This window comes from Populus euphratica, unplaced genomic scaffold (assembly GCF_000495115.2).
Source record: "Populus euphratica unplaced genomic scaffold, PopEup_1.0 scaffold96.1, whole genome shotgun sequence".
Taxonomy (NCBI): Eukaryota; Viridiplantae; Streptophyta; class Magnoliopsida; order Malpighiales; family Salicaceae; genus Populus; species Populus euphratica.
In genome coordinates, this window is record NW_011499978.1 from 565491 (window position 1) to 586475 (window position 20985).

The 20985-nt window shown below is 32.1% G+C and overlaps 2 protein-coding genes across 7 annotated transcripts; one reads left to right on the plus strand and one right to left on the minus strand.

Moving 5' to 3' along the window:
• Window positions 1-1867: 1867 nt before the first annotated feature.
• Window positions 1868-19028, plus strand: TOZ (Transducin family protein / WD-40 repeat family protein). 2 transcript variants are annotated; one of them, XM_011046176.1, is made up of 14 exons: window positions 1868-2329; window positions 2462-2644; window positions 3737-3886; window positions 5497-5714; window positions 5866-6151; window positions 6564-6698; window positions 6904-7022; window positions 7716-7872; window positions 7959-8205; window positions 8294-8370; window positions 9517-9636; window positions 9841-9971; window positions 10053-10257; window positions 19015-19028. In XM_011046176.1, the coding sequence occupies exons 1-13, from the start codon at window positions 2030-2032 to the stop codon at window positions 10237-10239; spliced, it is 2310 nt and encodes a 769-aa protein (XP_011044478.1). In that variant the 5' UTR covers window positions 1868-2029; the 3' UTR covers window positions 10240-10257; window positions 19015-19028. The 2 variants fall into 2 exon arrangements, with proteins under 2 accessions (XP_011044478.1, XP_011044477.1); XM_011046175.1 differs by lacking the exon at window positions 19015-19028 and adding an exon at window positions 10828-11483 and having other exon boundaries at window positions 1870-2329; window positions 10053-10227.
• Window positions 13763-15813, minus strand: LOC105139648 (NAC domain-containing protein 18-like). 5 transcript variants are annotated; one of them, XM_011046171.1, is made up of 7 exons: window positions 15533-15812; window positions 15414-15443; window positions 15071-15262; window positions 14718-14980; window positions 14476-14593; window positions 14290-14390; window positions 13763-14222 (listed from the first exon to the last, which is right to left on the minus strand). In XM_011046171.1, the coding sequence occupies exons 3-7, from the start codon at window positions 15237-15239 to the stop codon at window positions 14037-14039; spliced, it is 837 nt and encodes a 278-aa protein (XP_011044473.1). In that variant the 5' UTR covers window positions 15240-15262; window positions 15414-15443; window positions 15533-15812; the 3' UTR covers window positions 13763-14036. The 5 variants fall into 5 exon arrangements, with proteins under 5 accessions (XP_011044473.1, XP_011044476.1, XP_011044474.1 ...); XM_011046174.1 differs by lacking the exon at window positions 15071-15262 and having other exon boundaries at window positions 15533-15813; XM_011046172.1 differs by lacking the exon at window positions 15414-15443.
• Window positions 19029-20985: the final 1957 nt, after the last annotated feature.

A 20985-nucleotide genomic window follows, 5' to 3' on the forward strand; every position in this document is an offset into this window, starting at 1 on the left:
TATCGTATATGTGATTCTTATATACTCTTAATCACATTCACATAAATTCATCATCAATACTTAGTTTAAACTTTCAATTATTTTTCTTTAACCAATTCATCCATTGAAGTTTCTATGCCATTCAATTTCTCATATTCATACTTATTCCATATCATCAAAACACATGCTTTCAATTTTTATTCTCATCCTCAACTCTACTTTACATGTCATTAATATATATTTAGCTACCATTTCTTAACTTAAACATCTTTCTAAATTTTCTTACAAGTTCATTCATATCATCTTATTAATAATAATATCACTACTTTTATTTCATATAAATTAAACTTTCCAAAATTTCTTTTCAATTTTCATGAGGTTTCTTTTCAATTTTCATCATAATTTCACTTAACCTAAATCATGAAACATGTTTAACAACACAATTTATAGCAATATCAACACAGTAACACATTTCACTACTACATCTTCTATAAGCTCTAACACTAACACAACTTTGATTTCATCGAAACATGTATTCAATCAAGTTTTCTAAATTTTTTAAAAACTAGTAGCAGATTTAAGAAGCAATACATAATTAACTATTTCTTATATGTTCAAACCCATAATCATAATATAGAACTTGAAGTCTTGCGTAGTATATCTCAAAAACAGAAAGATCTAGCAGTTAAATTAAACATGATTGTCTTTATACCAAATTGACCTGAAAAATTAGGGTTTTTTAGACCTTTATTGTTAAAAGAGAACAACTTCTTCCTAGTGTCTTTATTTAAAATCTTCACTGTGCATAAAAAATATATTGATATTTTAAACCTCTCTTCTAAATTTATCAACAATCAAATCGTAGATGAAAAAAAAACCATAGTGTTAAAGTTAACTGTTCTAAAATAAGAAATTCCGGCTTTGTACAGTTTTATTTTTTCTATTGTAACTTTCAAACAAAAAATGATATTGGAATATCTAACAATTAATTTGTAGATGAGGTTAAGAAGAACACCATATCTAAAACTCTGTCCTTGTTTTTATTTGGTGAACAAATGTTAAGAGAATATCATTCTCCCATCTCTTTATGTTGTGTGGTTGTTAAGAAGAACACCATATCTAAAACTCTCTCCTTGTTTTTATTTGGTGAACATCATTCTCCCATCTCTTTACGTTGTGTGGCTGGCCATTCATGAAGAAAATAGCTTTTAAGAGAAGCATTAACACATTTAAATGCTCTTATTTTATTTATTACATTCTTGCCTTGAATTTTTGATAATTATGACTTGACCCTCAATTAATCTTTGATGTTTCTCATTTATCCAAATATCAATTTTTATTTATTTTCGAGTCCTTTCAAAACCTAAAAGAAATTTATGTGATTTATTAATAGGTTAACATTTCATGTATCAATTCATTATTTTATTTCATTCAAAATTTAAGTTAAATTTCTAAAGCTTCTCATCTCCATCCATAGAATTTTTTTTAATTATTATTTTTTCATTGCAATTTATTATTTTTAACACTGATTTATCAAATTTAAGTTGAGGGTTTACATAGAAATTTATTATTTCATGAATCAATTTATTACTTTATTTCATTCTAAATTCAAGTTAAATTTGGAAAGGTTCTCATCATAGAAAATTTTTCTTGTTAATTATTATTTTTTATTGAAATTTATTATTTTTAGCATTGATTTATCATTTTAAATCGAGTGTTTACGTACATATTTCTATACACACAGTTTAAATATATGTATTTATTATTTTATTTTATATATGATAAATATTTTATAAAAATATGAATTTTTTAGTTGAGAAATAATAAATATAATATGAATATGAAGAAATCTCAACCAGGAGCCACCCTAAAAATAACTGCAAAATTCCGGGACAGCCAAGAAATAAACCCACATCCTTAAACCCTAACTCACTTTTCTCCTTGGCTTGCCCTTACAAGCACAAACAAAACCTTCCTCCTCCTCCTCCTCTTCCACCAAAAATCTCTTCTCCATTCTTTAAACAACCATATATAGCTAACCCTGCTCCTCATGTCGTCATTACAAATAAAAAAAAACTACAGGTGCGTCCCGTCTCTGCAGCAATTCTACAGCGGAGGCCCTTTTGCTGTCTCTTCTGACGGTTCCTTCATTGCTTGCGCGAACGGGGACGCTATCAAGATTTTGGATTCTTCCAACGCATCAATAAAAGCCAGCATAGAGGTTGATACAGATGCTGGTCTAACCGCCTTAGCTCTTGACCCCAATGATAGATTTCTTTTTTCTGCCGGGCATAGCAGGCTTATAAGGGTCTGGGACTTGTCCACTTTCAAATGCATCCGCTCTTGGAAGGTATGTTTAATTTTGACTATTGCTGTTTTAATCGAAGTTGGTTTGATTTAGAAATCGATTTTGCATTGATTAATGAGTGATTACTTTAGTGGTTTTGTTTTGGTTGGTTGATGTGTTATTTCAATTGGGCAGGGTCATGATGGTCCTGTGATGTCCATGGCTTGCCATGCTTCTGGAGGGTTGCTTGCAACTGCAGGAGCTGATAGGAAAGTACTTGTTTGGGATGTTGATGGTGGCTTCTGTACTCATTACTTTAAAGGGCATAAAGATGTTGTGACTAGCATTATGTTCCATCCTGATACCAATAAAACTCTGGTAACTTCTATACAACTTATGACAACACTTCTTACTCAGTCGTAATTATGTTTGCAGTTGTTGTTGTTTCCTTATTTGCTTCTATCCCTTGTGTGGTCTGCACTCGATTTAAGCACTTCCTCTTGTCTTAAGTCTAATGTTGAGTTTATGATAACTGGACAGCATATATGTAAGTTAAAGGCTAGAATTTATATTTAAGTTCGAGGTTGCTAATACTATTCATTACTTTTTCCTTTTTATGGCTAACTTTAGAACAAAACAATTTCTCACTTAAAATCAGATTTGAGGATTGTAGTTCCCTCATGAGACTGTAAAAATGTGTGCAGTCACTTGGTAGAGACAGAGGACTAAAAGAATGAGGATTTACCAAAAATTATCTTGAAGGAGGATTGCTGAAAGTGCTATTGAAAACTCAGCATAAAACCCTATGAAAAAGAGGGAGATTTTAAGTTATATTGAGCAATGCAAACTGGGTTAGAGCAGAGAGTTTAAGATATATTGAGCAATGCAAACTTGGTTATTGTGTCGTATCACTGTTAATTTTAGGGATATTGTCATTGACAAAAAACAACAGAGCAAAGACAACAGAAAAAACATAGGTAGGTAACAACTTCCTTCAAATCTTAAGAAATGCCTACATAATTAACCAATTATTAATATTCAAGTGTGAAACTGAATTAATTGGCTCTTGAGTAGTGTAATGGGATATTTTACTCTAATTTTCGTTTAGCTTCTTTTCAGATTCTCCTTAAGATTTGTCTGGGCCTTTTTATAAAATATTGTTTATAAAATTGGTTAGCCAGTATGTGTTTTAGTGGATCTTGAATCATATTTTCTGGATGACCACAATATGAATGTGTGTCTTCTCTGCATGCATGGTGACATTTCCTAACTTAAAAAGATTATTAGTGGTTTTTTTTTTTTTTTAATAACATCAAATGGTCTATATAGTTAGAGCACGGGATGGTTTTAGATTTCTGGATGAATTAATCTTGATAAAGAAGACATGTTTTTTGTGTGCTTCTATGCATTTAGTTACTGGGCTACTTTTTACTTGTGTTATAGCTGATCTTTTTAGCTGTTTTCTTATAGCTTTTCTCAGGAAGTGCTGATGCTACTGTACGAGTTTGGGATCTTCTAGCAAAGAAGTGCATCGCAACATTAGAAAGGCATTTCTCAGCACTTACGTCTATGGCAGTGTCTGAAGATGGGTGGACATTGCTTACTGCTGGAAGAGATAAGGTACAACTCAGCTAATCTTCATAATATCAAAAGAAATATAGTTTACTTTGCTTCATGTTGAATTAGGTTTATCTAGGTAGTGTTTGGTACGTGGGATAATATTGATTGAACTAGATTAGACAAGATAAACAAATTTCTTGTTTTGTGTTTGGTGTGCTTTGGATTGGACTGGATAATTTGTTTTATTTGTGTTTGGTAGACACTAGATGGGAAACGACCAACCCGAGGCCTAGACCAGTCCAAGCCTAAAAATAATAAAGGAAGGGTTGATTTGACCTCACCAGGTCAAAAACCCGGTTGACCTATGACCCAGTCAACCTGAGATAAAACACTTGTAAAAAATTCTTTGACTTTTTTATGTCAAAAAGAGGTTGCTTTGATTTTATTTTTCTTTTAATTTGGGTCAAATCAGATTGACCCTCCTGGCCAGTGACCCAAATCAACTTGAGTTGACCTTCCTGACCTATAACTCAAGCCTTGCCCTGTTTTAACCTACTCAACTTGAGTTGACCTTCCTGACCTATACCTCAAGCCTTGCCCTGTTTTAACCTTCAAGTTGAGTTTTAAAACTATAATAATACTTATTTTTATTCTTATGTTGTCTCGAGTTAACCCAAGTTGATTATCTTGATTCATGACCTGAGCTTGCTTCGGGTTGATCCCCTAGTTGGATTTGAAAACTATTATAATAATTATTTTAATCCATGCGTTGACATTGGTCAATGATCAACCCTATTTATGATCCAGGTCCTGCACTAGATCAATCCTCAAGTCGAGTTTTAAAAATATAATAATAATTACTTTTATCCTTGCGTTGAAATGGGTAAATGGTCAACCTGACCTCAGCCTAGCCTTGGGTTAACCTTCAAGTCTTGTTTTAAAATTACGATAATAATTATTTTTATCCTTACATTAACCCGATTAATGGTCAACCCGACCTGGGCCTTGTATCGGGTTAACCCCCAGTCGGGTTTTAAACTATAATAATAATTATTTTTATTTTTACGTTGACTTGGATTAATGGTCAACCCGGTCCATGAGTTTTGCCTTGCCTCGGGTCGACTTTCAAGCTAGGTTTTAAAACTATTATAATAATTTCTTTTATGTTTTTGTTGACCTAGGTCAATGGTCAATGGGTAACTCAACCTATGACCTGGGTCTTATTCCAAATCGACCCCTGAGTTAGGTTTTAAAATTATGATAATAATAATTTATATTCTTGTATTGACTTGGGTCAATGGTCAACTCAATCTGTGACTCGGGTCTTGCCATGGATCGACTCCTTAGTCGAATTTTAAAATTATGATAATAGTTAATTTTATACTTATGTTTAACCCGGGTTAATCCTTGTGAAGAGAATTTGACAAGCTTGTCCTATCCTTTTTTATGAGACATATTTCTTCACTAGAACAACCTTGAACAAGATAAAAAATGATTATTATACTATCCAAAGATGCACCCAACAACTTCACAAAAAAAATATCATGTCCAGTACATCATTGTCCAACATACCAAACACTATCTCAGTATGCAGCAGTGGTCTCAATCTGCAAATGGCTTTTTCGCATATGCAAGCTGTTAACCAGAAACCGATTTCTCTGTGATTTTAGGTTGTGAACTTGTGGGACCTTCATGACTATGTATGCAAGATGACTGTTCCAACTTATGAAGTGCTGGAAGGTTTGTGTGTAGTTAAATCAGGGACCGAGTTAGCTTCATTTCTGGGTTCATGCAATCTGCAAAGTGGGAAGAGGAGAGACAGGTCATCACCAATTTTTTTTGTCACAGTTGGTGAACGTGGGCTTGTACGAATATGGGATTCTGAATGGTAAAATATACAGATGCTTTTTAATTAATTAATGTGAAATCTATTCTACTGGATGCTCTGGGGACTGCCATGCATGTTTTATCTTGAATTGTTTTTTTGAGATTGAAATGTACCATATTAGTTCATTCTTATTATTTGTTTGTTTTGACAGTGGGGTTAGCTTGTATGAACAGAAGTCCTCAGATGTTGCTGTCTCCTCTGACACAGATGATTCTCCGAGAGGCTTCACTGCTGCTGTTATCCTTCCATTAGATCAAGGGTTACTTTGTGTGACCGTTGATCATCACTTTCTGTTCTACTCTCTACTTGGACACCCTGAAGAGAAATTCAAGTTAATTCTGAACAAGAGGCTTGTTGGGTATAATGAAGAGATTCTTGACATGAGGTTTCTGGGAGAGGAGGAAAAGTTTCTTGCTGTTGCTACAAATCTTGAACAGGTAAGTTGCTAGTTAATTCATGTTACCTTGATCATATATGTGCTGATATCTGGAGGCTAGCAATTAATGTAGTGTACTTGGGTAAATGGTTTGGTTGCTTGGAGTTTTATACAACAATTGGTAGTTAGCAATTGCTGTATGTAGATGGTGGATATTTAGTATGATCACTGGATTAGTTATTGGCCAGAAAGAAATAGATGTTTCTTGATATGTTGATCTGATAAGCATCTCTTCTATATTTACTCTCCTTTCTTTTAATATTCCCATGTCCATGAACCTGCTCGGTATTTGATTGTCTATGTATACTGATCTTGGCTAAATTAGAGTGCTTGGGTTTGTTTGTAATGATGTCAATTTGAAATTCTATTTGAAGTGCTGCTTCCTAACATGTGTCACAATTTGCACAATGCAGGTTCAAGTGTATGACATGGAATCTATGTCATGCTCCTATGTATTGGCAGGTCATACTGAAATTGTTTTATGCCTTGACACCTGTGTATCAAGCTCTGGAAGGCCACTTCTTGCAACAGGAAGTAAGGACAACAGTGTAAGTTCCTTGTTCTTCTACCAAATGTTGTGGTAAACAGCTTGTTTGTAATTTTCCCTTTGCTGTTATGCACTAAAATAATTAATGCAATTGTCTCTTTTTCTTTGGTATTTGATCTTAAAAATAACATGCTAGTTAGTTATTGTGTTTAGTCTCTATTTGCATTTGAAGTTATGCTAAATCTCTTAGTCTGTTCTGTCAATAGGTAAGGTTGTGGAATTCAGACAGCAGAAATTGCATTGGTGTTGGCACAGGTCACATGGGAGGTGTTGGAGCTGTTGCATTTTCAAAGAAGTGGAAGAATTTCTTTGTTAGTGGTAGCAGGTGAGCACTTTCCAAGGCAATTCTATTTATTCATTATTTGGATTTCACATGATGATGCTCCAGTTGCACAAATAACCACTCCGTGGCGGCAATATTGGATAATGAGAAAATGTTTAAGTGTTGAGAAGTCATGTTGCCTGTATGATATGTATCTTTCTGTCTGAGAAATCAGTCTAGTGTAATGGTAGAGGTCTTGAGCCTCAACCACAAGTCCACAGCGGTGCAGGTTTGAGTTTATGGAGCAGCCAATTCTGTGAAAATGCTGAAGAGTAGGGCTGCCTCCAATAGGTTATATTTATTGGGACTTTTGATGGATACCGGCCTTTTTCCTCTCCTAAGACTGATGCACATAGGAGTTTGGTTTGGTTCTCAATGTCGGCATAGTTGTCATGTTTCTTTTTTCTTCCTCCGATCAACTTAATCTTCTTATTGTTTTACCCCCTTTTTGCCTTATTTAAGCCAATCTGAGATTTTTCTTTTTAAGAATACTTATGCTGATATTTAGCTTAACTTATAAATTGCTAAATGTGACAATAATTCAATATGCCTTTCTGTTCCATTTGTTGCTGCTGCTGTGTGAAATGATATCATTATAGAATTGGATAGTGACTTTTTATCTTTTGTTTACACTTAATAATCAATATTCTCTTATTTTGAATGTCACTAAATATCCTATATAATGCCTTTCGTTAGCGATCGTACCATCAAGGTGTGGAGTTTAGATGGTATCTCAGATGATGCAGACCAGCCTATAAATTTGAAAGCAAAAGCTGTGGTGGCAGCACATGACAAGGATATAAATTCGCTGGCTATTGCACCAAATGATAGTCTGGTTTGTAGCGGTTCACAGGTTAGTAGCCTAAAAACCATTACTTCTCTACATAGTTTCTATAAATTATCCATCATTAATTGTTTAATCCTGATTTTTTTGTTCAGGACCGGACTGCTTGTGTGTGGAGGCTGCCAGATCTGGTATCTGTAGTTGTACTTAAAGGGCATAAAAGAGGAATATGGTCAGTAGAGTTTTCTCCAGTTGATCAATGTGTTATAACAGCATCTGGTGATAAAACAATAAAGATGTGGGCTATAGCTGATGGGTCATGCTTGAAAACATTTGAAGGGCACACATCAAGTGTGTTAAGAGCATCATTTCTTACTCGTGGAAGTCAATTTGTTTCGTGCGGTAATGCGGTTTATGCTGCTTTAGTTTTTCTTTTAAATTTTAAATGTTTGTGATCTTATTTTAAATCAGCTTGAATAAATATGTTTAGGTGCTGATGGTTTGGTAAAGCTATGGACAGTCAAAACAAATGAATGCACTGCTACATATGATCAACACGAGGACAAGGTGATGAAATCATTTTTTCTTTCTGAAACAGTTGTCTCTAACTAAAGTTCTCGTTTTCTACATTTATCATTCTGGATACTGATGTATAAAACAACTGAAACACTGTAGTGAAGAATTTTCTAGGTTCTTACAACAGCACAACTGTAAATATGATCTTGAGTTGATGATCCACATGCAAGTGGGCCAGAAGTTTACTTTCTTCTATGCATGGCTACATGGATAATTATCAATTTGTTGGGTCGCAGAGGATATCAGTTATTGCATTAACCTAGATTTCATTTGTTCTCATACAGTATGATTTCTACTGAAGGCAGAAGTATGTCCAAGTAACAATGCTAAATGATCATTAATATGGAAGGTCAGGTTTTACCATTGTACTAGAAATCATGAAATATCAAGTTTGCAATGCGGCATCCTTCCTTGAGTGCTTTCAAAAGTAAAAGTGAGGGGGGACAGGAATGAAAAGGGTACTCTTGTGACTTGTAATCAATCCGCCTTGGCCTGGGTAGAGTTTGAAGGGAGCAGGGTTAGTTTAGGATAGAATATGCATCTGAAAGTAATGCTTATATTTTGATTATCTTTATTAAAGAAATAGACAAATAGTTATTCAGGCTCCTTATGGCTTTGATACCATTTCTCTGATGAATGATCCTTTTAGATTATTGAAACTAACACAAAATAGTAATGATGTGGGCTGAGTTAGATGGGTCAATGGGAAAAACTGCGTTCGTGCCTGGTCCTTGACAATCTATATGCATCCAAATACCCCATCAGGGGCTGGTAAGGTGTTGCTGATTCGGCAATTGCATGATTAGATCTCTTTCTCAAGAGTGTTTAGACCATTGCCACATCATGGTTATTTTTGTAGTAAATGTACTTGATTGATTGATTTTTGCATGTACATGAACTCATGTACAAAAAATTTGAAATATAGGAATGGAAATTTTGACAAAGAACAGGCACTAATTTACAATTTTCGCTCTCCAAGCTATAATTTTATAAATTTACGTTTTACAATTTTTTGGATAGATACTCAAACAAATTCTGTTTTTTGGTGCAAGCAGCTCATGTAGTTGAGAGGCTTTGTAGTCCATTCACTAATTTTGTGGTGCTCATCCTTTGCTAATGTAAGATTTTGATTTGCAGGTTTGGGCCTTGGCAATTGGAAAAAAGACAGAAATGTTTGCAACTGGAGGTGGTGATGCTGTCGTTAATCTGTGGTATGATTCAACTGCATCAGATAAAGAGGAAGCTTTCCGAAAAGAAGTAAACATGTTAAACTCTGTTGGTGTGCTATTTTTGGTTGTGCTTAGCAAACTAGAATGAATTATGGAACCTTACAAGTCGTGAAGTTTTATTATCTGGGTTGTTCAATGCCAATGTAGTTACTGTGTTGGATGGTGCTTAATGATGTCATATCATTTGAATTGTTTTTTGAGTTTATTAATAATACTTGTTGGGTATGTGCAGGAGGAAGGGGTATTAAGAGGTCAAGAATTGGAAAATGCTGTGTTAGATGCTGACTACATTAAAGCTATCCAAATAGCATTTGAACTTCACAGGCCTAATAAACTTTTTGAGTTGTTTGCTGAACTTTGCAGGTTGGAAATGATATTACATCAATCAATACCTGCATGTGTTTTCTGTATGCTATCCCATTAGCTTATTCAAGTATCCTGCAGGAATAAGGAAGGTAGCAGTCAGATAGAGAAAGCCCTCCATGTTCTTGGCAAGGAAGAAATTCATCAACTTTTTCAATATGTTCGTGAATGGAATACAAAGCCAAAGTTGTGTCATGTTGCACAATATGTGTTGTTTGGAGTTTTCAACATCCTTCCTCCAACAGAGATTCTTGAGGTGATTGTCTGACTTATCCTTATTTCAGTTGTTCATGGTAACACATGCATAACAAGCATTTCACCGGATTCTGTAATAATCTCTCATGGGTCAACTGTTTCAGTTTAACATAGAGATGGCTCATAGCATGCTTCATATCACAGGCTTCTAGATACTACAAGTTTAGTCATTGTGTAGATACTCATACACCAGATTTTGAATACAGAACAATCGAAATATTGAAGTCTAGTTAATATTATTTGTTGCTTCAGCATTCGCTACATGCAATTTTCTTAGCATAGATAATCATAATAGATCCATCTAAGCTTGTTTATTGTGTTTGTGTGTGTGATAATACTCTTGATGCTTGTTGCATGCTGCAAAATCCATGAATATACATTTTTGTTTTTGGGAACATAATTAGGTGGTTGATGTGGATTTTTTAATCACTCTTGATTGCTGCAAGGGATAATTCTACTGGTAAAAACTTCATGGGGTTCGGCAATTGATTCTCTTAGTTTACTTTTGTAGAAAAATAAAATTTATCAAACATCATTTATATAATTTGTCAACTCTAGATTTGCACGTTCAACTTAACAGTGTGATGGTATCAATGTTCAGATAAAAGGCATCGGGGAACTTCTTGAAGGTCTTATCCCATATTCCCAAAGGCATTTAAGCAGGATAGACAGACTTGTGAGGAGCACATTTTTGCTCGATTACACCCTAAATGGAATGTCAGTTATTGAACCAGATACTAATGCAACAGAGATGAAAGATGCTGATCAAGAGCAAGAGCTGACTTCAGAAACGTTGAAAGAGAAGGCTTCCTCAAAGAAACGGAAATCAAACAAATCTAAAGATAGTTCACGTAAGAAAGTCAAGGGTGCTGCTTACACAAGCGTTGTTCCAACTTCCTTGGAGGCATAGACGCATAGCACGATTCATATACTGCACTCTGTGATCTATTTGTTTTGGCGTACAAGTAGGGGTTTGCTTTAACTGAAGATAATATTTTTGACCTAGAACATTGTAGAGAATTTCTATCTTCCATTTCCTCCCCGAAATCTTGAATAGGTGTTTGATTTCGCAATGCTTTCACCGTAACAAACGTTGTATGAAAACCAATATTTCTACACGAGAGTGTTGATTCTCGTTGTTTTTTGACTTGTACAAAATTGACAAAATTCTACTTCCCTCGTCCATGTGAGCGGTGCAAGAGAGTTTTCTTCTCCGGTGAAGTGAATTAGTTGAAACCGTCGCATTCAGTATTCTTAGTAGCTGTGATTATCTGGGGGTCGACATTGATTCTTGTTTCTGTCAATTTTAATGGCACGCAATGTCTGTTGTCATAGCTGCTTGGAAATAATCAACCAAATTCGTCTTTTAATGAATGACTTCGTTTTTTGTTGCGGAGAAGTCGAACACTTGATGCTGATAGATGCTTATCATGGCAGGCTTTCTCAAGAGACATTAAAGGGTTTTTCATGGAGCGTTTTGCTTCAAGAGACACTCAAGAATTTGTAGGAAAAGAAATTTGAGATGCTAAGCATTCTTGTGTGCAGTTAGTAAGTTCAGGAATCTCAAATTTTGGAGAATCGTCCATGTAAATATTGGATCAAAGCTTTCATTATTGTGAGTGTAATTCATGCGTTGTTCTTTCAAATACAAATCCAATTCACATTGATAAAGGCTTTGAGTAGATATTCCCAGAACAATTCATGGAGAGCCAGCTTCATCCTGCCAGAGCGCGTATTGACACCATCACTGTAAGATCTTGAATAACAAGAACGCACACAAGTCAGCTAAAAATGAAGATCCAAAACATCAACACATATAATTAAATGTAATCCTAGCCAGCTAGAAGATCTATGCAAAATTGTAACAGAGAGAGTTATTAATTTACATAGAAATAATTAAAGACTAACTTATATTTGACCTTATCAAAATTTAATTATAAATTTAAATGCATAAAACTAGTTCTTGTTATTTCCATTTGAATAAGTTGACAGATCAATATGAGTAATATTGTGTGTTTATTTAGCATATTTGATATTAATAAATTAATTGGACCAAACTTTTTAAACTGGTATCAAAATATAAAAATTGTTCTCAAAAAAAGATGATATATTCTTGAAAATTCAATTTCTTCTATCCATGATAAAATTAAGAGTAAATGTCAAGATGATGATGATGATGATAAACAAATTATACTTGATGTTAGCTAATATATCACTTTAATTCAAAAACAATATGAAAATATGATACGAATACTAAAATTATAATATATGAGAACTTTATATATTTATTCTAAAGGGAGATTTTTCTATGAACACGTATTATTGCAATTAAACTTTATCATTGACCATTAATTAAGTATTAACTTAGTCTTATTGTGATTACCTTAAGCTTTTTATAAGAATTATCAATATCATTATTTTATAATTAAAATTGAGTTTTCCATGTTAAAATGGGCCAAAACCGTAATTTTACAATTGAAGTCGGGTATCCTATTAAAATGGTCCAAAACCATAATTTTATAGTTAAAATCAAGTTTGTTAGGTCAAAATTTATCAAAATCAATTTATGAAGGTAAAATATGTTATTTTATGGTAAAAATAAGTTTCCATCAGAACAAGCCAAAACCGATGTTTTGCAGTCAAAATCAAATTTAACATGTTAAAACTGGTAAAGAAATGATTATTTATCAGGGTAAATTCATTATTTTGCAGTTAAAAAAGTTTTAGAGTAAAAAAAAAAAAATCAATTATCAAAATGGATTTTTATACTGTCAAAATTAGATTTCGGTGGTCAAAACATTTTTTGACACTGATTTTAAGTTTTTACTCGTATACATACCTTATTTTTCTACTTTATCTTCGCTCAAAAGCAATAAGATCAGAACTGTTGAGAGAGAGAGAGAGATCTGGCAGTTGAGAAAAAAAGTGGATAATTGTTTTTGGTATAAACAGATCCATAGAGTTTCTTTACTTACTGTGTTGATTGTCTAACATGTCCTCATCTTCTGGGACATGGAAAATTAAGATCCATTTCTTCCAAACTGGCAAGAATACCCAAATCAGTGTTCATCAAGTTCAGTGACGCATGCTTGCGCGGTGCTCTGGCAGTAGTTGAACTTACCATACCTTGGTTGCTGAGAAATGCTCATGTTTCTAATAGCTGGACTGTACAATGCTATTGATGGATGCGGTCAGAGAGAATGTTGCTCTTTTCTCTCCTGTTGTCATGCATATACATACAGCTTCTAATATGAACAGAAATGAAGTTTATTAACTGGGCCAATTTAGCCTTGTTTCAGCAGGATAGAGGGCAAGGACCACAGCGGGGCTCATGTAGAACGTACCAGCCAAATTCCTGCTCCTTTTCTTCTCTCTCCCTCTTCTTTTTTTTTCTTTTTTTTTTCTGAAGACGCTTTCAGGTTCGTTAACTCCAGTTATTTTACGGTTCAAATTTTACCTGTATGATCTACAAATATTATGATATCCTGTTTCATCCATTTAAGCATCAAGGGGACAGCTGCTCTCTATTCTCGATGCCTAAACACTTTCAGTCCTTAAAACTCAGAAATCAAAATACAGAGGTGCAACAAGCTTTCTGAAATCCATAGGATTAAACATTACAGTCAGCTAGAGATAAGAGTTACAGAGTCATGAGAGTTACATAAACAGTTGCTGATTACTAGTGTAAATATTACTCCCAGTGATCAAATCAACTCGGGGGAAAAGGTAGTTTGTTTCGTACTTCCTAGTTTCTAGCTTATGTTTCCTATCAGTACAGAGTATTGATAAGAAACTGTTTACACGGACTGGTCAAGCCCAGAGAGGTCCGAGCCCGTTGAACAGATCTTCCTCAGTACTGGAAGTTCCTGGGCCATTGTCAGCGTGTAGTTGCCCCGTAAGAATCAGTGGCTGGTCATAAAATGTGAATCCGTGGTTATAATCCTGCTGATCATAACCGGGGAACAATTGCAGATGTGGTGGTATTTCAAGGTCCACCTGTAGAGGGAATAAAGAAAGCATCAGGCTTAGATAGACATTAAAAGACTCCGCTATCGAGTCTCACCTCTTCTGGAATTGTAAATTCTACAGCATGGTTCGCAGAAGCAGAAACTGCTAAGCAATTTGTTCCACCATCATCACAGATTAAATTGTCAGTCTGCTGATCTGCATATCGATTTTTAAGATGATATTAGAACAGATGTTATTATAGGTTGAAAGATCACTCTAATCACATTTTCAAAACCAGAACCTTCATCAGATGCTAGAGGACTACTAGCCTCCTCTTCTGTCTCTTTAACCTTCTTATATGATCCTTCAGTCTTTTTATCTAGCGTCTTCATCATTACTTTACAGAGAACCAGAGCCCTCTACAAAAGTTGGATAGGTAAATGGAATTCATATTAGAAGAACACAACAACAAAATCATCGTATGATTGATACGAATATGCTGCGTCTCTTACACACACACACACACTATATATATATACGTACCAAGTCCCGGCAATTAGGTAAATTGAAACTTGCACTGAACTCGTGCATCACATACTTGAATCCATCCTTGATACAGGAATGAACAAAAATCTTTTTTATTGCAAGCACTTCCCCATTACGTTCAGATGTTACTTTAGAACCCCTTCCTTTAGCTTGCCATGAACCCGTATTTGTTGACCTATTGATTCTCCCGTTATTTATGTAGGAGTTCTTAGCATGGAGAGGAGAAAAAAAATACCCTTCTCGATCTTTTGAATTTATCCCTGCAAAAATCATTTAAACGTACAAATTAAGTTCACACAATGTTCACAGCAGGAAGAAAGGCAAATATTTAAGATTGTCCATCTGCTTACAGGGTAAATCCCAGGGATCAAACTGGTAGATATCAAGCTGGGGGATTTTGCTGACTAGGTGATCATTTCCAAGTAACTTGTGCCTTAAAAAATGATTAATTAATTCATCATAGGTTGGGCTAAATCTATCTCCAACATCAGATGCTAAACATGTTGTCTTGCTTGTCATCTTTTACCGCTAAATATTCACGCCTTCAAGAGATATTTAGCACAAAATTAACGAAAAACAAGAAGTAATCACAATATGCTACAAGTGCAAGAAGGAAAGGGGAAAAAACAAGAAAGAAAAACAGCAGCTCTCTCTAGCAACTTCATAAAAGCAAAGTAAGAGATATAAACTCACAAGTTAGAAGCAATACTTTCATTCCTCTTCCTAAAACAGGAATCGTAAATAGAGATGAAGCTTTAAATTGAAGAGAGACCGAGAGCACAGGGGTTTTTTAGATATAGAAAGTGGCTTACCTGGTGTGAGCTGCTGTGGCACCAGAGGAGCAGATGAAGCACATTTATATAGAGGGGGGCTGCACCAGTGCTGCTCAGAGCGCGTTGAGTCACGAGTCAAGATTCCATTCCCAGATGTAAGATGACAGACGCAAGGACTTTGAAATAATAACACCACCTCCCTTCCCCCACAATTTCCCTACAAGTTTTGTAGGCCCCATTATCGTCTTTTTACATGCATTCCAGAACGTTCTCAACACTCCCGTACCAGTATCAACCTCACCATAAGGTAGACAGCTGAGTGGAGAGAATTTGCGAGAAGGGAACTAAAATTTACTTTTTTGTTTTTGTATTAACGTGGATGTCCGAACCAGTTTGTGTATATCATAACTAATTTTATGGTCTCTTAAATATCTTGTAAGTCCAGTAAGTAGGTAAAACACTATGAGGGTGACAGACATACTGTACAGGAAAGGACCCAGTAAAAACATGAAGGGAAACACTCTCTAGTCTTACTCCCACTAGAACTCAAACTAAGATTTGAAAAAAGAAGAGTGACCCTGACAACCACTGAGCCACAACACTGCTGGTAACTAAAACTTACTTTAGAGTTTGGGATTTTTGTTATGGATCTAACTTTATCTTTTTTGTGAATGTATTTTTCACGAGAGAGATTGTTTCAAACAAATATTTGATTAAAAGAACAATACATGATTTTGACAAAACCCTTAAATTTATCTTTATATTTATTTTTATCTCTATTTTTTTAATTTGATCAATAAATTCTTAAAGTGTTTCTTTTTTTTTTTATCATGTTCAACTAGTACCTATGATCTTTAAATTTATATATTTAATTAAATAACTGACATTTATCAGTTCAGAATATATAGGATCCATAAAAGAAACAACATAAACAAAAATCAAACAAGCATTTATTTTTGTTTAAATATGACGAACAACAACAAAGAATATTATTGAAGAATGTAGAAATGTAGGTTTTAAACCAAACCATATATGATACAGTTGCCTTTGGAAAAAAATTTATTTATTTTTATATTGTTTAATGTATATCAAAAAAATTAAATAAAAAAATATTATTTTAATATATTTTTAAATAAAAAATACTTTAAACTATAATCGCTATTATAATTCTAAATAAATCTCTAAAAATATAAAAAGATTTAAAATCATGCAAAAATAAAAAATCTAATATTTATTCATTTACTGAATAATTATAATTTCATCAAAGAAAGTTTTAATTTGAAAATTAAAATTTTAAAATACATATCATTAATAAAAAAAAAAACCCTCAATTACTTACCAAAGAGATCATCTGAAATATTTAGTATATGGAAATAGACCAAAACTTTGTTTCCAAGAACATTGTGTAGGAAAACAAAAGGCCAAGAACCCTAAAAAAAAAAGCCAGAAATGAGCTCAACCCAAAAACAACACTAAAACTCAAGAAAAACAACCTACATCTAGCACTGCTATAATGACCTTATACCGTCCAACAAAGAAAAACAAGATTAAGAGGAAAACGATAAGAACAACCTAGGCTATTAAGACACCTATTTTTATGCATAAATATTGTTATATTGATTATCTTTCATATTCTTAATCATAAACAACATGACACGACATGTATTTGATTTAGACAAGTTCATCAAAAGACTAACAATAGCCCTATATTATTAAAAACATTATATTTATTTTTCTAAGAGTGTTTATTTAATGACTTAGGCTTCGTGGGAATACAGAAAATCATCATATAATGAGAAGTATGTGATTGCTGTATAATTAGAATGTATAACATAACATGATGAAGACTTTACAAAGGTAGGATAGGGTTGTTTAAATATTTTTTTATAACAAATAAAAAAATTATATAAAAAAAATTGATAGATCTTGAGACCAAAGTTAGTAGATTTAATTTAGCTGTGAATTCATGGCTATTAGATATAATTTTGTAATCACATAAATAATAGTTGGGTTTGGGTTTAACAACCAAATCAATCTTAAAACATTTAAAATATTTTTTATATTTTTGAGATTTTTTAAATTTAAACATTTAAATATTTTTTATATTTTTAAAATTTAAAAAGAAATTAAAAATTATTATTAACTTGTTGTAGATCAGGACCAATAGTTATTATATGTTGCAGAATTTCCCATAAACATTTAAGAGATTGATGCTTCATTTTATTGTAAATATAGGTTATTTAAGTCATTTTGTCTCCAACCTATAAAATTTTATTCGTATAGTTCAGTAAAGTAATATTCAATGGTTTTTCAATTTTTAATTTAATTCATAAAACTTTAAAAGTGACCCACTGAAAATATTAAAAAGAGATAGAATAAGTGAGATTCGAATATATGCTGCAATTAAAGAATTGTTTACACAAATTTGGTTACCATATCAACTTGTTAGTCATTTATACCCACTTATTATATAAAATCAACTACTTTGTTTTTAAAAAAAAAAGATAATGATGCGCCGATTGTTGTTGCATATGAAATGTTAGCTATGGTGATCAAGAAATTAATCTTTTTCATGGCTAAATTCTGTGTTAATCAATGATTTTTTTTCTATTTTAATTAAAATTCAGTGACTTTTTCTCATTTTAAAGACTTAAATGCTAAGAAAATAATTTTTTATACTAAAATAAAAATTACAAGACTATAGGAACCGTAAAAAAAGGAGGAAAATGTATGAGCATTAAATAAAACTTTACCTTCAAAATTTATATTCGTCACGAGGTTTCTCCTTATTTTTTACTTTGGTTCATTTTCTTTTAATTTTCCTTTTTCTTAACAAAGTTTGAGAAATTGATTCTAAAATTGGGTATAAAAAGATGAAATTAAAAAAAATAGAAAAAAAAACTACTACAACATCTTACCTAGGCGTTTTATTATAGTATCTAATGGTTTTAAAATATATGGTTAAAAGTCATGTTTATGGGGGGGAACTTGGCAAAACCCATTGAATTTACCCTTATATTTATTTCAATTATTCATTTATATCCTTATGTTTTTAATTTGATCAATTAATTCTTACGTGTTTTTTAATATGTAGAATTAACTCTTGTGGTCTCTAAATTTATCTAATTAATCAATAATTATTTCTATCAAGTCTCTATTATATTATAAACATTATGATATTACTAACAATAAATAATATTTTATTTATGAGATTATTTTTTATATCGTGTAAAGTCTATATCATCAAATAAATTATTTAAAAAAATAAATTCAAGGCAATTTACTTAATGATATTGGCTTTGCATGAGCATTTAAGTTATTAGATATTGAAAAATATTTAATTTTTATATAATTAGAATGCATAGTTTAACATAACGACTTGATAGTAGTTATTGGATTAATTGAATACATTTAAAAGACAGAAGGATTAATTGAATGAATTAAAAGAACACAAGGATTGATTTATATAACTAAAAATATAGTGACAAAAAAATAATTAACACACAGGTGTAAATTTAGAGTTTTGAAAAAAAAAAACTTAAAAATTAAATATGATGCGACGACTTAGGAAAAATAACACCGCCTTCCCCCTCGCCAAACTTGCCTGCAAAGTTCTTGAGGCCCCACCGTCATATATTTACGTGCATAACACTCTCTAACAATAGAAAATTAGAGTAGAAAGAAAAATTGAGAAAACAAAAAAGATAATACTAAAGTTTACTTCAGAGGTGTGGTTGTATTTGTATTACGGTAATATATATATATATATATATATATTGAAACTCAAGAAAATCCATCCAAAATGTAAAAAGAAAACCATGGATGTGACCATCTATTACTTATATTAAATTAGACATATAAAACGAAACTAAGTCATGTGGCATTTTTTTTTAATATGGTTTATTGTTTATTTTCTCTCAAATCACTATAGTTTGGAATAGTAATTTGTTTTTTAAAATTTTTAATTTAATCTTCAAACTTTTTTTTATTCAATTAAGTCATTTTGAGCTAAAATTAATATTCAATTGAGGATTGGGTTGAAAGATAAATAATCAATATATATATATATATATATATATATAAACGAGTGATATAAATGGCGACTTTAAATCTTGCATGAAATATTTATTTTGATCTTCTATATTTTTTTAAATTTAAGGGTGATAGGTCCTTTTTAGTTTCTAGAAATTCAATTTTAATACTAAAATTCATTTTTTTTTATTTTTCAATCTTTTTATTCAATAGAAAAGAGGGAGGGAGAAAAGCATTGAATTCTAGTGAAGAGATAGAAAGTGGTTATTGACAACAATTTTACCATCAAAATAATTGAAGTTGGCGTTAATGAAGTTGGCGTTAATGTATTCTTATTTTATGATGGGAGTTTTATTTAAATATATTTTTTTTCATCTCTTTATTCGAGGAGGCAGATCTAACCGTGAAAATGTTTTTGGGTTCTGGTTGATTTTAGCTTCTTGAGTTATTTTTTGATTTTTTTTTATTTAAGGTCATGAATAGATTTATTAAGGTGTTGAGGGTATTTTTTAAGGTGCTAGAGGTTAAAAAATGGATTGAAAACAAGTTTTAAGATAAAAAAAACAAATGCTCCATTTTTCTAGCGATATCTGGTCACTAAATTCTACATAAAGCAAATAACATAATATTTGTTATCTTATTTAAAAAACAAGATCCCATTAATAAAAAATTTTAAAAAATAAAGTTAGGTTCAAGAATACGGGCTAAGCTACATGACCCAGATGCCTTGGCTGGTCTTTTTAACTCAACATGCGTGGGCTCTTTTTTTCAAGACTTTATATACACACACAAAATTAATAAAAACATTTATTAAATTTAGTTGAATTTATAAATGGAGTGGTAGGTTTAGCGAGTTCATTTTTAGTATTCAAGATATTATTATTTTTTTCCCCTTAACTTAAAAAAAAATGACCATTTTTTGTTATTAATGATTTTTTTTATTTAGATCAAAACTAAAAAGATATAATTTCACAATTTATTATTAAAGATCTATTTTTACCTTCTCATCCACATATGTCCATAATGACCTTATTCCTTTAAAAAAATTCTTTCAAAAAAATTCTCATTCGCTATGTCATTGTAAACTTAAATAAAAATAATTTTTGGTATAAAAAATTATTAAATTCAATAATGTTAATGACTTGTATCATAAATTTACTTGGTTGACTTATATTTACTTAGTTTTTTTAATTAAATATTATTTTTTATCACTTTCATTTATTGAGTTCAATAAAAATTGAACTTTTGATTTTATTTTCATTAAGATTATCCCTATAATATTTACATGCCACCCAAGTTAACCAAATGTGTTTGTATTTAATATTAAATAAAAGTATTATTTAATTCATGGTTAATTTTTTTTTAGTACATAAAATCTTTTTTCTCTCCAAACCAAAGCATGATGCAAACCAATGGACTAGTGAACTTCTACCGTTGGTATTTAATATATGAATGTTAAG

What these genes read in the sequence shown, in the direction of transcription:
- TOZ (XM_011046175.1), top strand. Translation starts at nt 2,030, where the DNA reads ATGTCGTCATTACAAATAAAAAAAAACTACAGGTGCGTCCCGTCTCTG. An exon ending in TTGTTTGCTGAACTTTGCAG is followed by an intron (nt 9,972 to 10,052) that starts GTTGGAAATGAT and finishes AGTATCCTGCAG; the next exon opens with GAATAAGGAAGGTAGCAGTC. An exon ending in CTCCAACAGAGATTCTTGAG is followed by an intron (nt 10,228 to 10,827) that starts GTGATTGTCTGA and finishes ATCAATGTTCAG; the next exon opens with ATAAAAGGCATCGGGGAACT.
- LOC105139648 (XM_011046172.1), bottom strand. Translation starts at nt 15,239, where the DNA reads ATGACAAGCAAGACAACATGTTTAGCATCTGATGTTGGAGATAGATTT. An exon ending in TGATCCCTGGGATTTACCCT is followed by an intron (nt 14,981 to 15,070) that starts GTAAGCAGATGG and finishes TGATTTTTGCAG; the next exon opens with GGATAAATTCAAAAGATCGA. An exon ending in TCCTCTAGCATCTGATGAAG is followed by an intron (nt 14,391 to 14,475) that starts GTTCTGGTTTTG and finishes ATCGATATGCAG; the next exon opens with ATCAGCAGACTGACAATTTA.